The sequence below is a fragment of the Mauremys reevesii genome, linkage group 17, assembly GCF_016161935.1.
Source record: "Mauremys reevesii isolate NIE-2019 linkage group 17, ASM1616193v1, whole genome shotgun sequence".
NCBI classification, from domain to species: domain Eukaryota; kingdom Metazoa; phylum Chordata; order Testudines; family Geoemydidae; genus Mauremys; species Mauremys reevesii.
The window spans coordinates 15,290,463-15,318,061 of record NC_052639.1 but is presented as its reverse complement, the minus strand read 5'-3'; the positions used below and the strand labels follow the sequence as shown (position 1 = coordinate 15,318,061).

General features: G+C 52.9%; 2 protein-coding genes across 4 annotated transcripts in view; one reads left to right on the top strand and one right to left on the bottom strand.

Annotated features, from left to right (window-relative positions):
• LOC120384921 (maestro heat-like repeat family member 5) overlaps positions 1 to 27,599 on the bottom strand; it is a 924,418-nt gene that overhangs the window by 670,441 nt on the left and 226,378 nt on the right. The window lies entirely within an intron of this gene.
• Positions 12,858 to 27,417, top strand: LOC120384969 (maestro heat-like repeat family member 5). The gene is made up of 12 exons (XM_039504066.1): positions 12,858 to 13,013; positions 14,382 to 14,531; positions 19,373 to 19,527; positions 21,348 to 21,474; positions 22,526 to 22,716; positions 23,137 to 23,274; positions 23,434 to 23,551; positions 24,064 to 24,207; positions 24,594 to 24,770; positions 25,503 to 25,657; positions 26,752 to 26,874; positions 27,258 to 27,417. Exons 1-10 carry the CDS (start codon positions 12,858 to 12,860, stop codon positions 25,650 to 25,652), a joined length of 1,506 nt encoding a protein of 501 aa, XP_039360000.1. The 3' UTR covers positions 25,653 to 25,657; positions 26,752 to 26,874; positions 27,258 to 27,417.

Genomic DNA, 27,599 nt, shown 5'->3' with positions numbered 1-27,599 from the left:
TTCCCGGATACAGACTGGGGAACAAATGCTAGTAATAATAATAGGGCTCAGCTTTTCCTAGACGTGATAGCTGATGAATTCCTTCATCAAGTAGTAGCTGAACCGACGAGGGGGGATGCCATTTTAGATTTGGTTTTGGTGAGTAGTGAGGACCTTGTTGAGGAAATGGTCATAGGGGACAACCTTGGCTCGAGTGATCATGAGCTAATTCGGTTCAACAAAATTGCATCTGAGACTAAGGTTTACGATTTCAAAAGGGCTAACTTTACTAAATTAAGGCGACTAGTTAGGGAAGTGGATTGGACTAACATATTTAGGGATCTAAAGGCGGAAGACGCCTGGGATTATTTCAGGTTGAAGTTGCAGGAGCTGTCAGAGGCCTGTATCCCGAGAAAGGGAAAACGGTCCTTAGGTAGCAGTTTTAGACCGAGCTGGATGAGCAAGCGTCTCAGAGGGGTGATTAAGAAAAAACAGAAAGCGTACAAGGAGTGGAAGATGGGAGGGATCAGCAAAGAAACCTACCTTATTGAGGTCAGAGGGTGTAGGGATGCAGTGAGAGAGGCCAAAAGCCGGGTAGAGATGGACCTTGCGAAGGGAATTAAAACCAATAGTAAAAGGTTTTTTAGCCATATAAATAGGAAGAAAATCAAGAAAGAAGAAGTGGGACCGCTTAAAACTGTAAAAGGAGTGGAGATTAAGGATAAGCTAGGCATGGCACAATATCTAAATGAATATTTTGCCTCGGTCTTTAATGAGGCTAATGAAGGGCTTAGGAATAGTGGCAGAGTGACTGATGGGAATGAAGGTGCGGGGTTGGAAATTACAGTATCCGAGGTAGAAGCCAAACTTGAACAGTTTAACGGTAGTAAATCCGGCGGCCCGGATAATCTTCATCCTAGAATATTAAAGGAATTGGCGAGTGAAATTGCAAGCCCGTTAGCGATAATTTTTAACAAATCTCTAAACTCGGGGGTTGTACCGTTTGACTGGAGATTAGCTAATATAGTTCCTATTTTCAAGAAGGGGAAAAAAAGTGACCCAGGTACTAAAGGCCTGTTAGTTTAACATCTGTAGTATGCAAAGTCATGGAAAAAATATTAAAGGAGAGAGTAGTTACGGACCTTGAGGTCAATGGCAATTGGGACAAATTACAACATGGTTTTACGAAAGGTAGATCGTGCCAAACCAATCTGATCTCCTTCTTTGAGAAAGTAACAGATTTTTTAGACAAAGGAAATGCGGTGGATCTAATATATCTTGATTTCAGTAAGGCGTTTGATACGGTACCGCATGAAGAATTACTGGTTAAATTGGAAAAGATGGGGATCGAAATGAAAATCCAGAGGTGGATAAGGAACTGGTTAAAGGGGAGACTGCAGCGGGTCATATTGAAAGGTGATCTGTCGGGTTGGAGGGAGGTTACCAGTGGAGTTCCTCAAGGTTTGGTTTTGGGTCCGATCTTATTCAATCTATTTATCACTGACCTCGGAACCAAAAGTAGGAGTGGGCTGATAAAGTTTGCGGATGACATGAAGTTGGGAGGTATTGCCAATTCGGAGAAGGATCGGGATATCCTCCAGGGAGATTTGGATGACCTTGTAAACTGGAGTATTAGTAACAGGATGAAATTCAATAGTGAGAAGTGTAAGGTTATGCATTTAGGGATGACTAACAGGAATTTTAGTTATAAGCTGGGGACGCACCAGTTGGAAGTAACGGAAGAGGAGAAGGACCTCGGAGTCCTGGTTGATCGCAGGATGACTATGAGTCGGCAATGTGATGTGGCCGTTAAAAAGCTAATGCGGTCTTGGGATGCATTAGGCGAGGTATTTCTAGTAGAGATAAGGAGGTGCTAGTCCCGTTATACAAGGCGTTGGTGAGACCTCATTTGGAGTACTGTGTGCAGTTTTGGTCTCCCATGTTTAAGAAGGATGAATTCAAACTGGAACGGGTACAAAGAAGGGCCACTAGAATGATCCGAGGAATGGAAAGCCTGTCGTATGAAAGGAGACTTGAGGAGCTCGGTTTGTTTTCCTTAACCAAAAGAAGGTTGAGAGGAGATATGATTGCTCTCCTTAAATATATCAGAGGGATAAATACCAGGGAGGGAGAGGAATTATTTCAGCTCAGTACTAATGTGGACACGAGAACAAATGGATATAAATTGGCTGTCGGGAAGTTTAGGCTTGAAATTAGACTAAGGTTTCTAACCATCAGAGGAGTGAAATTCTGGAACAGCCTACCGAGGGAAACAGTGGGGGCGAAGGACCTCTCTGGCTTTAAGATTAAGCTTGATAAGTTTATGGAGGGAATGGTTTGATAGGATAACGTGATTTAGTCAATAGGTCAATAACGTGCAACCACTGGTAATTAGTACCGAGGGTCAATGTTGGGATATTGAAAGTCTTTTTCCAGAGTGTCTGGCTGGAGAGTCTTGCCCGCATGCTCGGGGTTCAACTGATCGCCATATTTGGGGTCGGGAAGAAATTTTCCTCCAGGGTAGATTGGCAGTGGCCCTGGAGGTTTTTCGCCTTCCTCCGCAGCATGGGGCAGGGGTCGCTAGCTGGAGGATTATCTGCTACTTGAAGTCTTTAAATCAGGATTTGGGGACTTCAACAGCTGAGTCAAGGGAGAGAATTATTTCAGGAGTGGGTGGGTCAGCTTTTGTGGCCTGCATCTTGCGGGAGGTCAGACTAGATGATCATAATGGTCCCTTCTGATCTTAAGTTCTATGATTCTATGATTCTATGAACAGCAAGGAAGGTAACCAGCACCCGGGCGGGGTGTGAAACAACCTATCACCAGCCATTGTCCAGCAAGGAAGCCACCATTCAATGAGTCACCTGCATGAGGCCACAGCAAGGGAACTGCTCAGCCTCGCTGGGAGATTCAGCAATGCCCCCCTCCCCCCCGACATGCCTGGAATGGTGCTTCCCAAGCACATGGATGGAGGGTATCAAAACCAAAACCCAACCCAGGGCCCAGGCTTGGCCTTTCTCCTTCACCCACCTCCACTGCCAGCAACAAGGACACTGAAGACTTGAGCCTCCAGCTGAGGGGACTGGCCCAGATTTCAAGGGAGAAATCTGGATGCTACAGACTGAAAAATCCAGGAGGGGGAGACAAACTGCTTAGTCTGGTTGTCGCCCGGTCTATCAGGGATGAGAGTTTAGACCGCGGGCTCATGTTTTAGTTCTTTTGGTAACTAACTCGGACTTTTTGCCTCTCACTTAATACCAATTAAAATACACGTTTTGTAGCCAATAAACTTGTTGTCCTGTTTAACTTTACCAAGTGACTGGTAAATTGCCCAGTTATCAAAGGCTGGTGTAGCTCCACGTTCCAGTGGTGAAGTGGTGAACCAATTACTAATCCCCACAGCATATTCCTGCGGCGCAGTGCTGGGAGCTGGGGGGATCTGGCTGGAGCCTCACTGTGGGATTCACAAGTGGCTCCAGGAGCATCCATGCAATCAAGCCGCTCCACATGCCATTGTGCCGAGGGATAACAGTGCCTGGAGGGGTTGCTGTTGGTCACTAGCAGTGCATTGTGGGAGACAGCCCAGGCTGGAGAGGGTTCGGGGGCACAGCGGATCCCATCACAGCGTGTCCCCCCAGCACCCACAGGGAATATCGTGCCCCTAGGAGGAGCGTTTGGGCTTTGCTGTGATGTGTCACTTTCCAGCCTGTGCTCTGTCTCTTCTCCTGTGCACACCCATGTCAATCAGGCATTGCTCAGCTGGGCTCTGCAGAGACCTGACTGGCTACACCCTGTGACGGGACTGAGGGGGGGCAGTGCTGAGCGTCACAGGACCTGGTTTTTGGCAGCTAGAAAATCCCAGGAACACCATCCCTGCCCACCCTGGCCAATAGCCATTGATGGACCTGTCCTCCATAGAAACACAGAATCCTAGAAAATGAGGATTGGAAGAGACCTCAGGAGGTCATCCAGCCTAACCCCCTGCTGAAAGCAGGACCACGAATCTCTCTAGTTCCCTTTTGATCACAGGACCCTGCTCAGGAACAGTGAAGTTGCAAGTTCTAACGGGAAACAGCTTGTGAAAGAAGGGCAGCTCCTCTTCCTCCTCCCCTCCCGTGGGGACGAGCAGCCCCCCAACTGCCTCCCTGCCCCGGCCTCCTTCAACCCATTGCCCCCTTCAGCCTCCCCCAACTTCCCCCATCGCCCCCTTCAGCCTCCCACAACTGCCCCCATCACCCACTTCAGCCTCCCCCAACTGCCCCCATCGCCCCCTTCAGCCTCCCACAACTGCCCCCATCACCCTCTTCAGCCTCCCCCAACTGCCCCCATTGCCCCCTTCTGCCTCCCACAACTGCCCCGGTCCCCTTCCCATCATTGTCCCCCTCAGCTTTCCCCTGCCCCCCAGGCTCCTCCCCAGCTGCTCTTTCAGTCTCCCCCCTACATCCAACTGCCTCCTTCCGCCTCCCCCCAAACCCCTCACCCAGCTGCCTGACCTGACCCCCTTTAGCCTCCCTTCACCCCGACTGCCCCTTCCCCCCTCACACACTCCCCTCCCTCTGCCTCGCCCCAAGTTCCCGACTCCACCACTCGCAGATCCCCTTCCCCACAACCATCTGCTTCTCCATCATGGGGAACAGGGGCAGAAAATGCTTTTTAAAAATCCTTTTGCAAAGTAAAAAGTAAAACAAGCCAAGCAACCCCCTCCCTTGCTTTGTGCTGGGTTCCCAGCTGTGGGCTTGTGGCAGGTGTGTGGTGGGGGTGTTCTGAGCACACTCCAGTCAGGGAAGGGGTGGAGTTGGCCAAAGGAGAATGTCGAATCTTTAGCAGAGAATTCCTTTCTCCATTGTGTTAGCTAAGCGTTGCTGTTAAATGTCAGCCGACGGATGCAGCATTTGAAACAATCTGATTCTAACCCCGCTGCCATCTCCGTTGCTGCAGTTCTCACACCCTCTGCTCTTGAGATGTCACCACATGACATGGTGTCTTATTCCCAGAGCGTCTTGCAGATTAGACAGGACTTAAGTTTATGAGGTAAACACTGATGCATAACTTCTTCCCTTCCCGCTTTTGACTTAGGAAAAATAAATCCTGTTCCATCCCCCTGCCCCAACCCCAACCCAGCCCAGCCCCACCAGAGCTGCTGTGGCCAGGAGACAGGTGCCCTCTCACCTGGCCCTGATCTGCTGTGGGAAGAGAGAGCTGGGGGGGAGTCCTCTCTCCCTGGGGCAACCTGCACCCCAAACCCCTCATTCCCAGCCCCACCCCAGAGCCCGCATCCCTAGCCGGAGCCCTCACACCCCTGCACCCCAACCCTTTGCTCCAGCCCTGAGCCCCTCTGAGGGGTGGGAGGCTGAGGGGTCTCACCAGATGTCCCAAAGGACGGCCCAGGCCACCACCAGAGGGGATCACTCGCAGATCCAGCCCCACCTCTTGGTGAGGCCCTCCCACAATGAGAGCAACCCCCTCCCCTGCCCACACTCCACACACCCCTCCTTGGTAGAGGGAGGGAAGCGGGGGAAGGGGGGAAAGAAGCAAGAGAAGAGGAGAAAGGAGGGAGGAAAGAGGAAAAGGGAAACCAAAAAGGACAAACCCCAATGTCCCCAGGGACTCCAACCATCAAACCCTAGGTAGGAAATCAAATTCTGCCACCTGAAGCCAGCGCTGTCTGTGCCTAGAATGCTGCCTGCGCCAGGTGGATCAGACTGAACAGGTTCCAAACCTCTCTGAGCCTCTTACCTTCTCAAAGGGAAGTTTCTTTTCAGCACAATCAGTGGCAGGAAAGGAGAAAACTCCACAGAGGTTCCTCCTCATGCTCACAGCCGTGAATCCTAATTCTCTCTCAGCCCTCGAGGAGAGACCTCGCGAAGGAGACTTGCGGCAGCAAAGCCGGGAGGTCTCAGAGACTGGCCTGGCCCTGCACCTCTGTCCTGCCCGGCTGATGTCGTGGACTCTCTGTGAGGTCACCCCCTCCCCAACAGCTTTGCCCAATAGGCCGAGTTCCTGCAAAAGGCCTTTGTGATGTCACTGCCACACCCACCCCTCCCCTCAAAGCTGAGGTCCTGCCCCTGGCCAGACTCGTTGGGTCTTTGAGTTGTTTCCCCTGGATCTGGGGTTGGCAACTTTCTGACCCCACAAAACAGAACACCCTCATCCCGCCCCTTCACCGAGGTCCCGGCCCGCTCAATCCATCTCCCTCCGTCGCTCGCTCTCCCCCACGCTCACTCACTCGCTCGTTTTCACCGGGCTGAGGAGGGCTGGGGAGGGTCCCTTTTCAACTGGGCGTTGTCGGGACAGACCTGGGAAGGAGGCTGCCTGCCAAACACCTTTAAGAGGAGCCGTCCCTCCCTGTCAGAAAATCATCTCCCTCCTTCAGTTCAGTCACGGCCTGAATTGTTCCTTATCCCAGCAGAGCCGGAGGATTGAAAGCATCAACATCAAACCCCTGTGCAGCTAGCAGGAATGGAAACAGACACTCCCTTGTATGTGAACAGATATTTCGTTTTACTCTTGGTAAACTACAAGGCTAAAGGGACTGGCGGTGGCACCAGATCTAAGGAATGAAACACAACACAATCATCATCGTTATGCCCATCACTGCCCCTTTATTCTTCCACTGTCTCTCTCCGATGACCCTCGCCCTCTGTCGGTTCGGTGCGAGTGCCACACTCATTGCTTCCGACACACACCTTGCACGCAAAACCTCACCAAGGAGTCAGATGCACCTGCTGGTTCCCTGCACCCCTGCTGTACAGAATCCAATCCCAGGGAAAGCTTGTCAGGCCCAGAGCTGGCTGGGAGTCCGGGGCTGGAGTATTTAGCCTACAGTGACGGCACTCGGAGGAAAGATGCGAACGAGTGCAAGATAAACATTGGTAGCTCTGGTTCCAGCCCCTCACAGGTCAGTCCATCCCTCCAGGAAAGGGGCACAGCTGAATTCCCAGCTGGCTCAGTCTAGCTGCGTAGTTCTTCTTTACACCCAGTCAGGTCTGAGGCCTGTTCTGCACCCTGTGTTTGAGGAGACCGTCATAACCGACTCTCTGCGATAGCAAAAGCAGGAGGCCGTGTTACTGCTCCTGCCCAAGCACAGACAGACAACGAGGGAAATGGTCCTTGTTGGAGGGTGGGGCTCCCTGCCCTTGGCCAAAGACCAGCACCTCCCTTTGCCCTTTGTCACTCGTGAAGCTTTTCTTTCAGCAGCGAGCCCTAGAGCTCAGTTGCTGGAGCGCTGCGTTTGTCACTGATGGTCGGGGAGCTGCAACATCACTGGGCTCTTCTACCAGCAAGTCCAACGAAAGGGTTGATTTCCTCATGTGACAATCCTGGGCTTGTCTGAGGGGGTGTCCACACTGCACACTGTGCCTGTCTTTGCGTGGCCTGGGCTTGGTGACTTGTATTGCCAAGCTGGTGTTTGAGCATCCAGACGGCAGTGGAAACTCAGGCCTCAGGCTGTGTCCATCCCACTAGACCCCCACTAAATCGACCCTGGTGCATCGATCGCAGCAGACAGCCTCACAGCTGTGCTGCGCATCCACCCTGCACTACTCAGCCCCGAGTCAGAAATTCAGCCCCTGTGGGATGTGTCACCCTCCACAGCTGAAGATGCTCCCCGAGTCCCCAGTGATTTCTGTGCCAACTTGTCTCCAGCCTGTTTGGGTCCATACGCTCCCCGCGGGGAGGCTGTGCGTGGTCTAGTGACAAGCTCTGGTTGCTCAGGCCTGTCAGGGAAGGCGAGCTCCGGGGAACATTGACACTCCAGAGATTCCTCAGTGGAAGCACAGACTTTGGGTATAATAGGCGGGGAGGCTAAGCCTCCCCTGGCACAGCCACTGCCAACCAGGCCCCGGATGCCTGGGCCCCAGTGCCCAGCCTGTGCTCTATCTCTTCCTGTATCTGCTTCACCCCTTCTCCCAACCCCATCTGCCCACCGCTGCCTGGCTGAGTCCCCCCTCTCCTCCACTGCACCCCCCTCTCTGGGGTCCCTGCTGCTCACCGTCTGCCTCCTCTCCTCCCCCCCTCCCCCGCTGACCCATGGGTCAGTCCTGGGGCCGATTTATTCAACATCTTCATTAATGATCTGGATGATGGGATGGATTGCACCCTCAGCAAGTTCGCAGATGACACTAAGCTGGGGGGAGGGGTAGATATGCTGGAGGGTTGGGATAGGGTCCAGAGTGACCTACACAAATTACAGGATTGGGCCAAAAAATATCTGATGAGGTTCAAGAAGGACAAGTGCAGAGTCTTGCACTTAGGACGGAAGAATCCCATGCACTGCTACAGGCTGGGGACCGACTGGCTAAGCGGCAGTTCTGCAGAAAGTGACGTGAGGATTACAGTGGATGCTAAATCATATCAAGCTTCTCAGTGTGCCCTTTTTGCCAAGAAGGCTAACGGCATATTGGGCTGCATTAGTAGGAGCATTGCCAGCAGCTCGAGGGAGGTGTTTTTTTCCCCTCTATTCAACACTGATGAGGCCAAATCTGGAGTATTGTGTCTGTTTTGGGCCCCCCACTACAGAAAGGATGTGGAAAAATTGGAGACAGTCCAGCAGAGGGCAAGGAAAATGATTAGGGGGTTGGGGCAGATGATGTATGAGGAGAGGCTGAGGGAACTGGGCTTATTTAGTTTACAGAAGAGAAGAGTGAGGCGGGATTTGATAGCAGCCTTCAACTACCTGAAGGGAGGTTCCAAAGAGAATGGAGCTCAGCTGTTCTCAGTGGTGGCAGATGACAGAACAAGGAGCTATGATCTCAAGTTGCAGTGGGGGAGGTCTAGGTTGGATATTAGTAAACACTATTTCACTAGGAGGATGGTGAAGCACTGGAATGGGTTCCCTAGGGAGGTGGTGGAATCTCCATCCTTAGAGGTTTTTAAGGCCCAGCTCGACAAAGCCCTGGCTGGGATGATTTTTGGTCCTGCCATGAGCAGGGGGTTGGACTAGATGACCTCCTGAGATCCCGTCTATCAGTCCTTTGTCCATCCCCTCAGTAGGCACCAACTTCCCGTCTGGCCAGTGGTGCTCAACTCCGCTCTGCCCCAGGCCCCTCCCCCACTCCACCTCTTCCCCAAAGCACCGCCCCACCTTTTCCCTGGTCTGCCCCGCTGCACCCCCAAATCAACCCTTTCCTCTGCCCCCTCTCTTCCTAACCCTGTTCCACCCTCGCCCCACTTCTATCCCACCCCTTCCCACAACCCCCACCCCGCCTCTTCTCCATCTCCTCCCCCAAGTATACCATCTCCCCCTCCACCCCGACCCTCCTGGAGCATCCTGAATTCCATGAAAGAGCTGTTTTGTGGTGGGCAGGAATTGCTGGGAGGGAGCAGGAGGAGTTGCTCACTGGGGCCACTTGCATGCGAGACGCACTGCAGGCAGGGCAGAGCTTGGCTGCCAGTGGGTGCTAAGCACCCACTAATTTTTCCTTGTGGGTGCTTCACGCCCAGAGCACCCGTGCAATTGGAGTCTATAATCCCCTCCTCCAAATCAAAATTCCTAGAGATTTTGGGTGAGTCTCTCGCTGTTGTTAAGGTTATGAACTCTTCTGTGTCCGTGTCTCTCTGGGTGCATGTCCAGGGGTGTTTATGGTTAAGTTTATTGTGATGTCACGTATCCCAACTGCAAAGAATGGTCTGCTTCAGCATTCTTGCCCTGCCTTCAGTCTGCCAACTGGCTTGGTTGACAACGGCTGGTGACCCAAGGAGCTGCTGATAGACGCGGACTAGCCATCTCTGAACAACTTCTTGAATCAGCTATTTCCACAGGTGTTCGAAAGAAGATGAGTTTTTACAGAAGGTAATTCCCAGATTCTGTTCCTGCTCCTTAGATCGCACATGATAGGTTGGTGCCTCCTTCTCCTAGCCCAGGGGTGGCCAACCTGTGGCTCCGGAGCCGCATGCGGCTCTTCAGAGGTTACTATGCAGCTCCTTGCATAGGCGCTGACTCCCAGGCTGGAGCTACAGATGCTGACGTTCCAATACGCTGTGGGGTGCTCACTGCTCAACCCCCGGCTCTGCCCCAGCTCCTGCCACCACCCCACCCCTTCCCCCAAGGCCCCTAGCCCCGAGCCTGCCATGCCCTTGATCCTCCCCCCTCCCCACCACAGCCTCCTGCGCACTGCCAAACAGCTGATTGCAGCGGGCGGGAGGAGTGGGGAGGGAGGGGGAGGCGCTGATTGGGGGGGGCTGCCGGTGGGAGGGAGATGCCGGGGCCTGGGGCGGTAGTGGATGAGGGCTGCTGACATATGACTGTGGCTCTTTGGCAATGTTCATTGGTAAATTCTGGCTCCTTCTCAGGCTCAGGTTGGCCACCCGCGTCCTAGGGACTGGTGGGGGCCAGGGTTGCAACAGTCAGGTCTCAACGTTCCGTTTTGATTTGAACGTTGGCATCTTTCAGCTCCCTCCTGCGCCAGCCTCTCACCTTCTCTGGAGGCAGATTTCCACTGTTTTAACTTTCAGCAGACGAGTGGGGGTGAATTTCCAGGGTATCACCTAAAGGGAAGATAACAAAACTGGTGTAGAATTTAGACTGATATCTCCATAAATAGTATTTCCTCTGGAGTTTCCCCAATGCACTCCTTGCCTTCCCGTTGGGAATAGAAACCTTTTGTCTCATGTAATGATTGTCTAATGTAGGTGTATTGTTCATTCCCTCTGGGGGCACTGGCTACTGTCTGAACACAGGATAATGGGCTAGATGGACCTTTGGTTGGACCCAGGATGGGTGGTCTTGGGTTGGTTATGTTCTCGGTTGTATGAACCAGTCCTGGCTATTAGAGGAGCAGATGGCTTCAAAAGACCGGTCTCCTGGACCTGTGAATCCTGGGCAAACTAATTCCCTTCCTTTAGAGAATGATAGAAAAACCCATTTCCTCCTTCTTTCTATTCCAGGCTTCATTCCTTTTTCCAAAGACTCGTCTCTAGGGAGCACAGAGAGATCCATGTGCACAAAGTGCTTGTCCAACCTGTAGCAATGGAGGCATGCTCTGACTTTAGCCAGCAAGAACAGGCCTTGCCAGAGAAGCCCCAGAGAAGGAAATGTTCATGGTCCATCCTGTCAGGCATGAAAAGACTCTGTGTCTGTAGCCAATCTGACACCTCGATGGCAGACAGGGATGAGGAGAGAACAATTTCCTCACAAAGAAGGTGGAGGCACTTGTCCCGGAAGAAGATAGCAGCTGAGAACCAGGTGGAGTCAGAGGAGGTGAAGCTGCAGGAGGATACAGGGAAAGTTGAACTGGATCCTACAGGTGAGGATTCAATCCACATGGTTAGCGAGGAGCATGTGAGGAATACTCACACCAGTCACCCTACAAGCCTTACACATCAGGGCCTTCTCACGGGACAGCGATGGGGACCAGGGCCGCTGGCATTTTTGCCACCCCACGCAAAAAAAAAATTGTGCAGAGGCTGAAGTGGCGCTGGGGTTGGGGGGAACAAACCTGCCAGCCAGCGGAAACAGCAAAGGGGGGAAACCAACCTGCCAGCCAGCCGGCCGGAGCATCAAAGGGGGGTCGGGAAACCTGCCGGCCGGTAGGAGCAACAAGGGGGGGGGCTCAAAACAAACCGGCCGGCCGGAGCAGCGAAGTGGGGGGGGGGGAAACCAACCTCCTGGCCGGAGCAGCAAAGGGGGTGGGTGGGAAACCTGCTGGCCGGTCGGAGTGACGAAGGGGGCGGGGGGAGGGATGAATCAAACCTGCTGGCTGGAGCAGTGAAGGGGGGGGCGCGAAACAAACCTGCCGGTCGGAGCGACGAGGGGGTGTGTGTGAAACAAACCGCCCAGCCGGCCGGAGCAGTGAAGGGGGGTGAACAAACCTGCCGGCCATAGCAGCAAAGGAGGGAGCAGCAGGAAACCTGCCGGCCGGTCGGAGCAGCGGGGGGCGGGGGTGTGTGCGAAACAAACCGCCCAGCCAGCTGGAGCACCGAAGGGAAGAAAAAATAAAAAACCAAAAAGAAAAAAAATACCTGCGGGGCGACGGGAACACGGGTGCAGGGGGACTCCGAGCCCTGCAGACCCCGGGCAGCGGAGTGCACACTCCAGCTAGCGCGGGGGGTGGAGACAAGGGGGGCGGCCAGGGCTTCCTTAAGTGGGGTGCTCGCGCCGCCTGCTGGGAGGGCTCCATGCCGCTCCGGTGGGCGGGCTGCCGTGCCGGGCTTGCTGCAGACCTGGCACCGCTCCCAGCAGCTCCCCTCCTCTGCGCTGCCACAAACCAAAAAGAAAAAAACCTGCCGAGGCGGCGGAAGCAGCAAAGCCCCCCCCCAAAATGGGATTGGACGGACTGCCGCCCCTTGGAATCTGCCGCCCCAAGCACCAGCTTGCTCGGCTGGTGCCTGGAGCCGGCCCTGATGGGTACCTCAGACTCTGGAATCCATTTAGTGCCAGATCCTTTTGGCAAGGGTGGCCGAGGTCCATCTCTGAGGTGGGGAGAGCTGAGTGTGTCAGGTCACCCCCCCTCTGGGGGTCTGGCACTGTGGGGTGGGGAGTACTAACATTGCTCCGGGCTGTAAGGAGAACAGAGAGGCTGGACGTTGTAGGAAATCATTTCTTGTCTCCTGGATCGGGTCCATTTCATCAGTAAAATGCTCCAGAGGTCCCAGCTGGGAACCGTACCAGAGCTGAGCCATTACTTCTTGGGGGGTTAAATGCAAATGAGGCCCGTTGCCCATCACTGACAGGGAAGGTGTGCAAGGAGGGGACGAGAATACACCATGGAAAAGAAACTTGCCCCCAGGTCCGAGGAAGCCTCGTGTGGTAAAAGCCCCCAGCGAAGAGCCATGAGATCGGAGTTCTCTGCTTAGCTGCCAACAACCTTCAGTCTGACCCTGGGCAATTCACTTCAGGGCTCTGGGCCCGACCTCCATCCTCTGTAAAGCAGGGATACTACATGGAAAAGGGAAATGTTACGAATGTTTCTTTCTGCTCCAGGACGAAGAAGGAGGCGTCGGAGTCGCAGGGGAAGTGGGAAAAAGGGAGCCCAGAAGAGCAGGAAGAAGAGCGCACTCCCACCCCCTCATTACCAAGCAGCTCCCATATGACCATGGTAATGACGCTTTGTGACTGTGCTATTGGAAAGCCTCCCCTGCTGGGTGTATTAATATCTCCCGGAGCTGGGATCTCTGACAGGAGACCTACCTGCCCCTTGCTCAGGGAGCTGAAAGGAAACACTCTTCAAGTGTGATCGACTCCAGCCAGTCTTTACGAGTTTCTCTGGGTTGCTTGAACGAGGCCCAGGTTGACAAAGGGGTTCAGGCACCTCAGGAAGTTCAGAGGTGCTTAGTGGGATTCGCAGAAGTGCCTGACTCAGGTGCCTGATTCTGATGCACTCTCCATGGGACACAGGCACTGCTGAAAATCCTAACAGGCCCCTCCCTGCACTTGTAGGGGTAACCCACACACCTGCTGGGTGGGGTGTTCTGGCCCGTCTAGTGGCACCAGGACCACTTAGAGACAGAGAGAAAAGGAGTCTGCTCTAGAGCCTTAGCTAACAGCCGGTTGGGTTTTAGCTGCTGCGGGAGAGGCTCCTGCACTAAACTCCAGAAATCCCAGGTTGGATCCCCTCTGCCAGGAGTATCTATGCGAGTGGGTCGCTCTGGTGTGCTCTACTGCATCCTCAGCTGCTGGCGTCCAGGACAGACGGGGCTAATCCAGCCACGCAGGCCAGCTGCAGTAACACTCAGGAGGTGCCTGAGACACCAGGGCAAAGGCCTTCAGCACCCCAGGCCCTGGGTTTAGGTGACCCTGGAACCAGCCCCCCTGCAGTAACATTGTGCCCAGTGAGTTCTGACCCACGGGGGGCTGGCCCCAGAGGCCCACAGTTTGGGATTCTCCTCAGCCAGGCAGACTTGCTCCTTCAGTCGAAGCTACTTTCTGTCCTGCCGGCGATTCCTGCCTGTTTTGTGGCAGCACCACACGCTGCAGGGTGGGGACGGAAGAGGCATTTCCGCTTGGGCCCTGTTCTCAGTCCTTTCCTCGCAGACACTGTGGGCTGCTAGAGTTGCTGAGCCAATCTGCTCAGGCGCTCGGGGTGGGATGGAACATGGGGCAGGTTCTGCAGTGACCCCTCGGCTGCACTCAACAAGCAACTTGACTGGGCTTTGCAGGCCATTGAGGCTTTCTCAGCAAAAGCTGGGCTTCCTGGGGGGAGGGGCTAGAGAGGGAGGAAATGGGGTGCCCTTGGGGTCCCAGCACCGGCTGAGAGGCTCCCATCTCTTCTCAGGCAGGGGGGAGGGGGAAGCGTATGAAAGACTGAGGAAACCTCGGCACCTGTGGAGGTTTGTTAAGAAAAGGGCTCAGCCGGAGTCTCCACGCTCACGGGGCGCTGCCAGCCTCCCGCTGGGACAGACTGTTCCAGGGCAGCTGAGCGATGGAAATACTCAGTCCCGACAGGCTCTGTCCCTCTTCACTGCAGACCCCCGGGGAGCAGCTTCCCTCAGCCCAGCTCCAAGCCCTGCTGATGAGAGCCGTGAAGGGTCTGACGACACCCACCCTGGAGCGATTTCAAGCCGCCGAGGAAGAGCTGAGGACCATCGTGTCTCTACACGGAGACAAGATGGAGAGAGTAAGAGACTCCCGCCGTGGGGCAGGGGGATGCTGCGCAGAGAGGGGGAGGGGAGAATTTCCTCCTAGGAAACTGTTCCTGGGACACACGGGCATGGTGCTGTGAAGGGTGGCTGAGCCCCTTTCCCTTCATCGCTTGGCTGCGGGGATCCGCGGCGTGAGGTGTTTGACCTGTTCTCTGCCCGCTGGAGCTCTGACACGTCCCTGAGGACAGCCCAGCCCCACTGAAGGGGAGCGATAGCCCCAGCCCTGGCAGCACAGCACTTACCTAGTCTGCCCAGGGGCCTCCACACTGGTTTCCTCAGACATGCTGCGGGGCCTTGTTTTTCCAGCTGAAGGATCAGGAGGAATTTGGCTTTGCACTTTTCTCTCTGTCTCTCCCAAGCTCTGATCCTGCTGCCCATCCCCACAGGATCTGAGTGCCTCCCCCGTGAATTAGACTGGCCTAGGGAGGTTTCTGGCAGACTTCATTTCTACATCCCCTGGGTAGGAGGCTCTCAGAGTCATTATTCCCCCTGATTTATGAAGCTCCACCGCCCTCCTGGGAGGTAGGAATTCAACCCATTTGACACCTGGGGAAACTGAAGCCCAGAGAGCTCCTTGAGTTGCCCAAGCCTGCGCAGGTGGGGTTATCGAGAAAGGAATCAGGGGGTTCACGTTCCCTACAGTCCTTTAACTGTTGCCTTCAATCACTCGGCCTGGAAATAGGTGACATTCCTGCCCTTCCCCAGATACCGCCTGCCCATGGCGCCTAAGTGCAGACTTATTCCCTTCCTGGGCTTTGGCTTTCCTGGAAACTCGGAGACTCATAAACAAACAGAATCCTGAGCCTGAGCTTCCTCCCCAAACCTGCCTGTTCCTGGGGTTTCCTGCAAGTCGTCCCTGTCTCTGTCCGAGTTCCCTGTTTCCAGCAGGTCCGAGGGGGAAGATAACAAATGGCCCCTCAATCAGCAGATTGATTTGTGCAGGGCTCTAACTCCTGCTAGCAGAACAGAGCACCAGAATCCAGCCACCCGGGTTGTAGCTCCTGCTCCTTGTTCGAGAGAGGAAAGAGCAATGACCAATTCCTCATGGAAGAGACCTAGGGGGCGGCTTGTCCCTTTCAGGTCTGTCTACCTTGTGCTGCAAACTCTGCAGCAGGAGCCAGAAAGCCTGGCCCTATGGACGTGGGCTCCCAGGGCTGGCACTGTGGGGCCAAACGGCAACGCAGCCTCTTCTGGGCTTGGGCTGGAACTGGAGCTCTGAAGCCTGGGGAGGAGGGGGCTTCAGAGCCTGGGCTCCAGCCCAAGTCTCCAGGTCTGCACTGCTGTTCCCAGTGCCATAGCCTGAGCCCGAGGTTAGAGACCCGTCTTTGAGATTGGTTACGGCAGGTTTTAAAATCCCGCAGTGTAGAGGTTCTCCTTAGGGCTGGGGCCTGGAGCTGGCTAGCCCCGTCCAACTAGCCCTGCCTGCCATCTCTGGGATGGGCTCTGGGGTACATCAGTGGAACCAGCTGGGTCTGGAGCAGCGCTTCTCTACCTGGGACATCCTCAGGGCCAAACAGGTGGTATTGGACGTGCCCCACACAGCACATATGGGGCCCACAATGGAAACTGGGTTGAGAAGCACGGGCCTGGAGGAACTGATTGTGCTAGAAAGATCAGCAGGAAGCTGCAGAGATGGAGGAAAGGCTCCTGCAGGGAAGCCCTTGAGAGCAGGCTGAGAGCAGTTTGCTAAGGCAGGGAAGGGGTACAAAATATATCGGAAGGACAGAACAGGCCGTGCAGGGGGAGGAGTGGCACTATATGTTAAAGAAAGTGTAGATTCAAATGAAGTAAAAATCTTAAACGAATCCACAGGTTCCATAGAGTCTCTATGGATAGAAATTTCATGCTCTAGTAAAAATATAACATTAGGGATCTATTATCGACCACCTGACCAGGACAGTAATAGTGATGATGAAATGCTAAGGGAAATTAGAGAGGCTATCAAAATTAAGAACCCAATAATAGTGGGGGATTTCAATTATCCCCATATTGACTGGGAACATTTCACTTCAGGACGAAATGCAGAGATAAAATTTCTCGATACTTTAAATGACTGCTTCATGGAGCAGCTGGTACGGGAACCCACAAGGGGCGAGGCGACTCTAGATTTAATCCTGAGTGGAGCGCAGGAGCTGGTCCAAGAGGTAACTATAGCAGGACCGCTTGGAAATAGTGACCATAATACAATAGCATTCAACATCCCTGTGGTGGGAAGAACATCCCAACTGCCCACCACTGTGGCCTTTAATTTCAAAAGGGGGAACTATACAAAAATGAGTGGGTTAGTTAGACAAAAGTTAAAAGGTACATTGACTAAAGTGAAATCCCTGCAAGTTGCGTGGGCCCTTTTTAAAGACACCATAATAGAGGCCCAACTTCAATGTATACCCCAAATTAAGAAAAACTGTAAAAGAACTAAAAAAGAGCCACCGTGGCTTAACCACCATGTAAAAGAAGCAGTGAAAGATAAAAAGACTTCCTTTAAAAAGTGGAAGTCAAATCCTAGTGAGGCAAATAGAAAGGAGCACAAACGCTGCCAACTTAAGTGCAAGAGTGTAATAAGAAAAGCCAAAGAGGAGTTTGAAGAACGGCTAGCCAAAAACTCCAAAGGTAATAACAAAATGTTTTTTAAGTACATCAGAAGCAGGAAGCCTGCTAAACAACCAGTGGGGCCCCTTGATGATGAAAATACAAAAGGAGCGCTTAAAGATGATAAAGTCATTGCGGAGAAACTAAATGGATTCTTTGCCTCAGTCTTCACGGCTGAGGATGTTAGGGAGATTCCCAAACCTGAGCTGGCGTTTGTAGGTGACAAATCTGAGGAACTGTCACAGATTGAAGTATCAGTAGAGGAGGTTTTGGAATTAATTGATAAACTCAACATTAACAAGTCACCGGGACCAGATGGCATTCACCCAAGAGTTCTGAAAGAACTCAAATGTGAAGTTGCGGAACTATTAACTAAGGTTTGTAACCTGTCCTTTAAATCGGCTTCGGTACCCAATGACTGGAAGTTAGCTAATGTAACGCCAATATTTAAAAAGGGCTCTAGGGGTGATCCCGGCAATTACAGACCGGTAAGTCTAACGTCGGTACCGGGCAAATTAGTTGAAACAATAGTAAAGAATAAAATTGTCAGACACATAGAAAAACATAAACTCTTGAGCAATAGTCAACATGGTTTCTGTAAAGGGAAATCGTGTCTTACTAATCTATTAGAGTTCTTTGAAGGGGTCAACAAACATGTGGACAAGGGGGATCCAGTGGACATAGTGTACTTAGATTTCCAGAAAGCCTTTGACAAGGTCCCTCACCAAAGGCTCTTACGTAAATTAAGCTGTCATGGGATAAAGGAAAGGTCCTTTCATGGATTGAGAACTGGTTAAAGGACAGGGAACAAAGGGTAGGAATTAATGGTAAATTCTCAGAATGGAGAGGGGTAACTAGTGGTGTTCCCCAAGGGTCAGTCCTAGGACCAATCCTATTCAATTTATTCATAAATGATCTGGAGAAAGGGGTAAACAGTGAGGTGGCAAAGTTTGCAGATGATACTAAACTGCTCAAGATAGTTAAGACCAAAGCAGATTGTGAAGAACTTCAAAAAGATCTCACAAAACTAAGTGATTGGGCAACAAAATGGCAAATGAAATTTAATGTGGATAAATGTAAAGTAATGCACGTTGGAAAAAATAACCCCAACTATACATACAACATGATGGGGGCTAATTTAGCTACAACGAGTCAGGAAAAAGATCTTGGAGTTATCGTGGATAGTTCTCTGAAGATGTCCACGCAGTGTGCAGAGGCGGTCAAAAAAGCAAACAGGATGTTAGGAATCATTAAAAGGGGATAGAGAATAAGACTGAGAATATATTATTGCCCTTATATAAATCCATGGTACGCCCACATCTCGAATACTGTGTACAGATGTGGTCTCCTCACCTCAAAAAGATATTCTAGCACTAGAAAAGGTTCAGAAAAGAGCAACTAAAATGATTAGGGGTTTAGAGAAGGTCCCATATGAGGAAAGATTAAAGAGGCTAGGACTCTTCAGTTTGGAAAAGAGAAGACTAAGGGGGGACATGATAGAGGTATATAAAATCATGAGTGATGTTGAGAAAGTGGATAAGGAAAAGTTATTTACTTATTCACATAATATAAGAACTAGGGGTCACCAAATGAAATTAATAGGCAGCAGGTTTAAAACAAATAAAAGGAAGTTCTTCTTCACGCAGCGCACAGTCAACTTGTGGAACTCCTTACCTGAGGAGGTTGTGAAGGCTAGGACTATAACAATGTTTAAAAGGGGACTGGATAAATTCATGGTGGCTAAGTCCATAAATGGCTATTAGCCAGGATGGGTAAGAATGGTGTCCCTAGCCTCTGTTCGTCAGAGGATGGAGATGGATGGCAGGAGAGAGATCATTTGATCATTGCCTGTTAGGTTCACTCCCTCAGGGGCACCTGGCATTGGCCACTGTCGGTAGACAGATACTGGGCTAGATGGACCTTTGGTCTGACCCGGTACGGCCTTTCTTATGTTCTTATGTTCTTATGATAGCAGGGGAGTTTGGGCTGTGCCCACGGTAAGGTTTGGGGGAAGGCTTTTGTGTGTGTTTCTGAGCTTTAAGGTACTAAACCAGACCTCAGGAAGGCTGGGGTTCCTGGACTTGTCAAAGCCTCTTTCTTCAGATTATGGAGGAGCCAAGATGGGCAACCGAGGTGAGAGGCGACTTGCAGGGCTGCCAGGAGGGGTTACCTGGGAGGTTGCCACTCATGGATAAATCCATCCCTCAACTTTCTGGCATTCTTCCAGGTTGGAGACGTCGTGGGACGTATCTTAATCTGGCTGGACAACGTCTGTAATCCCAGAGCCAGAAAAGCAGCACTGAGGGCCACGGCCTTGCTGGCTCGTTCCCACCCCCAGGACGTGGTTCTGAGCTGTGTGGTGCACACGCTGTCCTCGGACAGGTAGGGAGCTGCTCTGTTATCACCTCAGGCCATTATTTCTCTTCCTGCTCCTACCGACAGGCCACAGTCCGGGAAGGGTCCGTCGGGCTCACGCAGTTGGAGGGAGTTTCCTGCTGTGCAGAGAGCTGTCCAGGCTCACCGTGAGGAGATGCCCAGGCCCAGCCACTGAGGAGCCAACCCTCCTCCTGCACTCCCCAGGATGGAGACGTGCCAGTTTTCTGGGGAAGTCCAGCACTGTCCTGATTGCTATGGGTCACCCCACTTCCTCTCCCATCCAGTACAGGGCCAATAAATGACTTTGGGGCTCACTCCACATCCCTGGGTCATGAGGTCTGGCTGCTCCCTATTGTGTGAGAGAAGGCAGAGATGGAAAAGGTCCATGAGGTCCATCTGTCCGTCCGCTGGGGACCAGTGCAGGATTGTTACCTGCAGTCAGATCCCTAGTTATTCCATGGCTGAGGAAGTGGTGAAAAAATGCACTCATCCTTATGGCGCTGCGCAGCAGAGGTAAATCTCTTAAAACAGAAAGTTCCAGACCTAATTGTTGCAAACTAAATAAATAAATAAATGATCCACACATGACCAGAGCGTAAATGCAGTGCAGCCTGCCTGAGTCTGCAGACAGCCGGCAAGAACAGCTCTGAGAGGGGTGAGTGCCTCTTTTCATCTCAATACGTTGTGAACCCTGAGTCCTGCTAGTTATTGCCGATCACTTTGCAGAGTCATCCAGCTGAGGTGTTTATAATACAGTCTCCATGTGCCTAGGGGCCGTGAAACCCAACTGGACCCTCGCCAGAGGTCAAAACTCCGTCTTTCCTCAGCATCCTCTGCAATGCAGTTCTGCACTGACCATAGACAAATCTGTGTCACATGGGAGAGAGAATTGAAGAGCAGCATGAAAGAAACTGAATTTCTTACCCAGTTCCGTTACCAGAGGAATACAGTGTTGGTTTTCATATTGATTTGAGTGTTTGATTTGTAAACCTTTCAGGTTTGAATTCCTTGAAGCAGCCCCAGTGCTTTCCAGGGTCTGTGCTCAGAAGCTATAGAAACTCGGCAGCGTTGGCACAGAATTTCAGTCAAGCTTCCTGAAGACCTTAAATCCAGGCCATTTGCTCTTGGTTTGTCCAACCTAGTTCTCAGTGTCCCCAGGGCTTGACCACCATGTCCGACCTTCCTCACCAAACTTGGAAGTCAAATGACTGGAAGCCTTTTGGATCTGTCTGCAGTCTTCCTGTGCGGATGCCTGGGGGGACCAGGAGCGGTTAGATCAGCAAGAATGGAGAGAAGAGAGGAGGGGGATTTCAGTACTAGTTTCCTTCCAGCTCTGTCACACTGGGCAGTACAATCTCCCCTGAACCCTCTCCTATCAGGGCATGTTCTGAGTCAGTGTCTGACCCGTCCACCACACTGCAGTAGGATTCAGCTGCTAAGAGACACTTGGCCAAATGCTGGGTCTCAGTTACACCCCCAAATAGCCAGAGGAACTGCACTGAGGTCAGGCAAGTTCCTCGGGACTGAGCCTAGCGTAACAGAGCAGAATGTTGCACAGTCTGGTGGTAACACTGTGCTGGTCACTCGGTGGTCAGATCATGGTCACTGTCCTGGAAACAGCGGTGCTAGCTTCAGGAACAACAACCCATTAGGGGAAAGGAATAAATACAACCTTCTCTGATGGGACTTGCCCTGCCTCAGCCTCCCTGCACCAATCGGTGTCTCCTCTCACAGACGCCTTTCCTGCCCGCTTTCCAAGCCTCTCCCTGGGGAGGGCAAGAGGTGGCCAAGCAGGGAAGGTCTGACTTCTCTTTCTGAATCTGCAGATGTGCCATTGAGCTGTGGAAGGCCTTGGGGGAAGAACCACAGCTCCCCAGGGAGGTGCTGCAGCAGCTGCTGGACAAGCTCCAGCAGAGACACCGGGAGGAGAAGAGCGGCAATGTGTCTCTGGCTGTAAGTGAGATTTGAGATGTCACTTTGAGAACCCGCAACCGCGGGGAGGATGGTGCATCTGTGTGTGGGGGGGAGCTTCACTCCTTAGCTTCAGGCCACGGCTCCACTACACAATGAAGCCGACCTGTGTAACCTCGGCATACAGCCGCCACAGCAATTCTATCCCTTGTGTGTGTCTGCACTTTGCTGCTTGTGTCGGCAGTGCACGTCCTCACCAGAAGCGCTCGTCTCGATTGTACGGTCAGGGTGGGGCATTGTGGGAAGGCTCCTGAAAGCCAGTTGACGTACGCGACGTTGTGTCTACACTGACACTGCATCGACCTGGACTCTCTGCCACTTGTGGAGGTGGAGTTATGAATTTGGCACCAAGGGGCAGTTCTGCCAATGGGAAGGAAATTCCATAGTTAGGGTGATGCTGGGTGAGGGGCCTTGCATTGACATAACTCTGTAATGCAGACCAGGCCTTAGTGTGTCCTGGCCACCTCCTAGCAAACCAAAGAGGTGTAAATAAAGCTTCACCCAGGAAAAGTTACTGATCTGAAGCGGTTTATCTGCTGGTGCCCTGGCTCTGTTTGCCGCTCTAGGTGGCTCTTTAGTGAGCAGGTGCAGTTCGGGTGTCTCTTGGAAGTATCCAGGTTTCTGGCTCTCTAAGTTGTGACTAGAAATCTTCCCAGCATGGGATCATGAGATGTCCAGTACTTTTGACTGGGCCAGAAACACTGGGTCTACAAGAACAGATCTCCTCAGGATGGTTTCAGCCCGTGCAGTCATGGCTGGAAACCCAAAGCACAGAGTCTGCACCATTAAGCGAAATAATGGGGAATAACATCATCCAGACTCCTCTGACCTTTCCGTAGGGCTCCATCCTGCTTCCGTTCCAGGAATGGGTGAAGGTTCAGGACCCTCCAAATGTCTCCTCCCCTCTCAGGAGCCAATCCTCTTTTGTAATAGGCTGGGGAGGAAATGAGACCCGAGAAAAGGACAATAGCGAATGGCAATGGGGGCAGGTGGCAGATTGGGATAGTGGAGTGAAATTCTTTCCCCCCTCCAGGCAATGAGGACCATTTACGAGGTCCTTTTCCTATGGGGATACCGAGAAGCCATCCTGGAAATGTATCCCCAGATGCTCATCCTCTGCGTCAGGCAAGTGCAGTATGTGATGGATCTGCACTTGCCAGGGACCTACATGGCCAGCACGACATCCAGCCCCGAGGAGGGATCCAGCTGCCTCAACCCCCTAAGGTAATGACTGAAAGGAAAAGGAAGAACAGATGTGCTCTGCTAAACACATGTAGGCTGTTCATGGCCATCATTTGTTCGGGTGCTATAGTTAGCCCAGGCTCGCTTACACCAACTAAGGATCTGGCCCCACATGCCCGCTTGAGTCCTGTTACCTGTCACAGTAAAGAATCAAGTATTCAACCGCATTGAGTGATGACATCAACCATCTTAAGAAGCTACAGTGTCACTAACTGGTTACAAACTCAATGAAACTGCAGTGTCGACAGGGCCCATTGGGCAGGGAAGCACCATGATATCACACTGGATCTATCCTCGGGGAGGCTAGCTCCTGCTGTCCATACTGTGTGTGCCAGGGCGTGTGCAGCTTTGCCATGCTTGGGGCTGATCTCGTTGCCTGACACTGGTAGTTTTTGTCTTTAGCACGTCGGTGGAGGCTGTGAAGACTCTTTTTTCCATGCCCGGATACTGGAAAGAATTTGCCAGCATCCAATTTCAGCAGGGTTGGGACATGATAGCCTCACGATATTACTACTCGCAGGGTGTTGGCGTGATTGCAAGGTAGGAGCCCAAAGTTTCCTCTTCAGTGGGTCTCTCTTGGGAATGGGATTTCCGTGTGAAATGTTCCTCTGTTCCAGGCTGCCATCTCAGCCCAGCAACTAGAGAGGAACTCTCTCTCCCCCTTGATAACCACAAGGGACTTTCTGCTCCATGTTCCAGAGCCATGATCGAGTTTGAGAACCCTCAGCTCCCTGCCGTCTTCAGAGAGGCCATCACCACTGTTCAAAGGGAGAAGGAGGAGGAGCAGAGAAATATCGCCATAACTTTCTGCACTGAGGTGAGATTCATTAGTTGACAGGAGAGCAGCTCAGGCCAGTAAGCTCTGGGCACATTGTCAGCAGCTCAGCAGCCTTCCAGCCAGCTAGCTCCTCTCCGCACATGGATGGTGGTGGGGCATGGCACAGAGAGGGAGGGAGAGACAGGGTGAGATCGCTCCTGGCTGGATGTACCTAGGTGGGATCATGTGACAAGAGGAGATGTTTCTCCGGTGCCCCAAGGCCATGCTTCTCTCCTCACCTTTTCCTGGGGTTCTGCTTTTCTTCTGCCCTGGGGTCGCTCCATGGCACTCAGTGGGGCCTGGAGATTCCCCTTTCCCTGGGGTTTATTTGTGACTTGTGCATTAGTCTAAGTTCTGGGAATGAGCCAACTGAAAGAGCAGCAACTGGCTCCCTACACACCGGAGACGTTGTATGGGAGTAAGTGGCCATTTGGTAAAGATGAGTGTCCAGGGGACAGACCCCACAGGAAGACCTCTGCTCCTCAACCCGATGTTGATTTGGCTCTTTCCAGTTTCTCCAGAGTCCTTCCATTGAGACAATACTGACAAAATCAGAGCTCCAGGCACAGCTCATGGAATGGACCCAAGATAAAAACCCCATTGTACGTCGGCTCAGTCTGCGAGGCCTTGGCAGTATTGTGCTCCAGCCAGAAAAGGTGAGGGGCGTGGATTGCCCGGGGGACCGAGGAAGCCGATGTCTATCGAATTGCTCAGCAATGAGAGCGAGATCCCCACACAAGCCTTGTTGTTTAACGCACAGCACTCGAATGTTGGAGGTGCTTTACTGAGCAAATCAAGGCACGACGTGGTCCCTGCTCCCGTGAGCTGACCCCTGATTGCAGATGTGATGCAGTGGGGGAGGCGGGTGAGCAAAGAGAAAGGTTACAGTGAGCAGCTGGCAGTGAGTGACAGGAGAATGACTTTGTGCCCCATTGGGCGGCTGTGCCAGCCGTGGTGTCTCATAGGTGGGAGTGGGATGGGCCAGCATATGCCCCAGGCTGTCATCCAGGGTAGTAATGAGCTGCCTTCTCCATTGCTGCAGGTGCACTCGTTACGGGCTCAGCTGCCAGCGATCATGGACATGTTTTGTGACACGGATAGAGGGCGTGTCATGGGAGCCATGCATCAAGCTGCAGACATCATCTACCTCCTGGATGGGGAGGGGCTTGGCTCCATCTCCCAGGACATTGCAGTCAGCCTTCGCCCCTTCATTGATGACGTAAGGCTGGGAAACACAGGAGAACCCCATTCCTCCCACCCGCCTGTCTCTGGTGCCCTTGTCTCTCTCTTCCCATCCCCTTCCCTCCCACCCCTCAGCCCTGCCATGAATCCTCCAAGGTGTGCACCTGCCATGGGTGGGGAATCTCCTGCTCAGCCACCTCCCTGTCAGAGCTCTTCTCCGCAAACCTCAGCATCAGCGCCATGCTCCCAGCCCCTGCTGCCGCCTGGCCTCGGGGAGAGGGGGCCTGGCACTGGGCAGATGACCAGCTGTCTGGAGAACACCGGCCCCCAAAGAGTGGCGATTCCCAGCAGGAAAGAGGTGGGTCGGGAATCTCCCGGCTCTCAGGGGCACCAAGGAGCAAAAGAACTGCTGTGTTTTGTAGCAGCACCTCCCTGTAAGGCTCCAGCAGCTGCTCCTCCCCTTCCCCAGACCAGTCTCCAGCAGCCTTCCCTCCCTCTCCCCTAAGCTTCTAGGGGTCAAGGATTCTGTGCTCTCCAGACAGAAATTGTGTCTAGGACACCATGGGGCTGCACTGCCCTGCACAGTGTCTCAGGCCTTGTTCTACACAAGATGTCTATGGCGCTGGCCTGGTGGCCTCACTGCTCCCGCGACCCAAGTCAGTTAACACGGGGGAACCGGAGCAGCATGCGGATTATGACTCTGTCACGTTGTGCTCTGATCCTGCCTGGCTTTAACCGGGCTTCCCCACTCCCTGTGTGTCATTGCCAGGAGAGGGACAGCGTGCGCTCCGTTGCCATTTTACTGCTTGGCAACGTGGTGAGCAGCGTGAAGGACCCGGACAAACCCATCGTGCAGCAGAAGATGATCCACTGCTTGCTCCGCTCCTGCTGCACCTTGAAGACCGGGATGAGAGTGTGACACTGGTAAGTGCCACGGTCATTATTTCCTTAAGAGTAAAGAGCCAGAATCTCCTGGGGCCCCCACTCCATTAATGGCCAGAGCCCCTTGCCCAAGCAGAGTCTTCTCCTCCCTGCTTCACTCCATGCTGGAGCCCAGTGCCTCATCCATTCTCACAGCATACAGCACAATTGGGAAGAAAAGCCTTCTTCTGGGAAAGAGCCCTGACCCTCTCTTGCAAAGACGGGCCTCAGGCCTTTGGGCTGCTGCATCCAAAGGTTCATAACAAGAGGCAGCAAAAGAAAAGGGAGCACAGATCTGTAAGAGCCCCTTCAGTTCAGGGAGCTGATATCTGCCCACAGCCTTCTGGAAAGTGGGTGCAGCTGCCCTGACTTCTTCCCTGGAGCTCCTGAGAGAACTTCTCCAGGTCCCAGCTTCCCAGAATTCACCGGACGTTGCCCTCTGTTGTTGGGCCAACTGGGATGTGGAGCGAAGCCTGATCTGGGGGCCCTTTGGTCCGACTCTTTGGGATCCCAAAGCTGACTCACGCTCTCATGCAGTCTCTTTGCACCTAAGGACTGAGCTGTGGAGATCTCTTATGAATCTTTCCAGGGCCGTCCATACAGGGGCACAGGGCCTGGGACAACACCCCCTACTCTGCCCTAAGCCCCAGCCCCACTCCATCCCTTCCCCCAAGTGCCACCCCACCTCTTCCCACCCCTGCTCCACCCCCTGACCCATCCCTATTCCTCCCCTCCCCCCAAAGCCCCACCCCCTCATTTCCCAAACGACGCTGGGCGCTGGCGAGGTGGGGCATAGCATAGTGGGACCGGGAGTACTGCGCCTGGCCCCAGCATGGCCCACGTCCTGCGTCCCCCTGAAGTGCGGGGCCCCCCAAAGCGCAGGGCCCTGGTCAACCGCTCCAAACCATCCAAAGACAGGATGGCTCTGGCTCGCTCCAGCCAATTCCCTCTCCTGAGCACACTCCTGTGTACAACAAATGACAGGAATCTCCTCCACTAGCAGGAAAAGCAGGAGAACAAGTGACGGGGAAGGCTCCATGTCCCCCAGACTGTCCCTCTCTCAGTGAGAACCCTCTTGGTCTCACCTTCTCTTGCAGAGATGCAAACTGACGCTCTTCCGCTGCGCAGTGTTTCTCAGGTGGGCTCATTTGAAGACGCTGTTCCGCAGCATGGCCTGGGATGGCTCCACACAGCTCCGGAAGTGTGCCTGGAAGTGCTTGGTAGGTGAATTCCTTGTGCCTTCAGAGTGGTGAATGGGGACTTGAGGGAGACCTTTTTAACCCCACACCCTGAGTACCCATCCGCTTCCATCGGGTGGCAGGACTCTATTCCAGGCTCTCTGCTGGTTCATTTCTGCAGGAGTTACAATCCCTTCACATTTTTGAAATTTTTCTCCTGAACTGTTAGACCTGCAAACTTTCTGAAAACAAAAGCTGAGGTTCTGGAGAACACAATAGTAACTCCAGAGAGGTGCTGCTATGGCGTATGGGCTCATACTGACTGTTGCCATGCCCTGGCTCTATGCTTTGGCTTCCCTGGACTAGTCGCTGTGGGAAGAACATGTCATTTGTATATTGTGCGTTTCTTCCCTCTTTCTTCCTAGATGCAGAACAACAAGAGCCACATCCCCAAATTCCTGTTCCACGCCTTAGAATACCTGGAAAGCTCACAGACAACAATCAGACATTCTGCAGCCCTGTTCATTGGTAAGCAGAGCGACTTCACTTGAGCTTTTTTGACCTGCTTCCTTCAAAGCCCTTTTCTAGACTGCTGCTCTGTTCCCTCTCACAGCACCAGAATCTTAAAACTGTGTGTGTGTGTGTGTGACAGAGAGAGAGAGAGAGAGAGAGAGAGAGATTAACATGACTTCCAAGATGAGTGGAGCAACTTAGCTGTATCGATCGCACCAACTTCCCCTGCCCACAACTCCTCTTTGGCTGCGCCT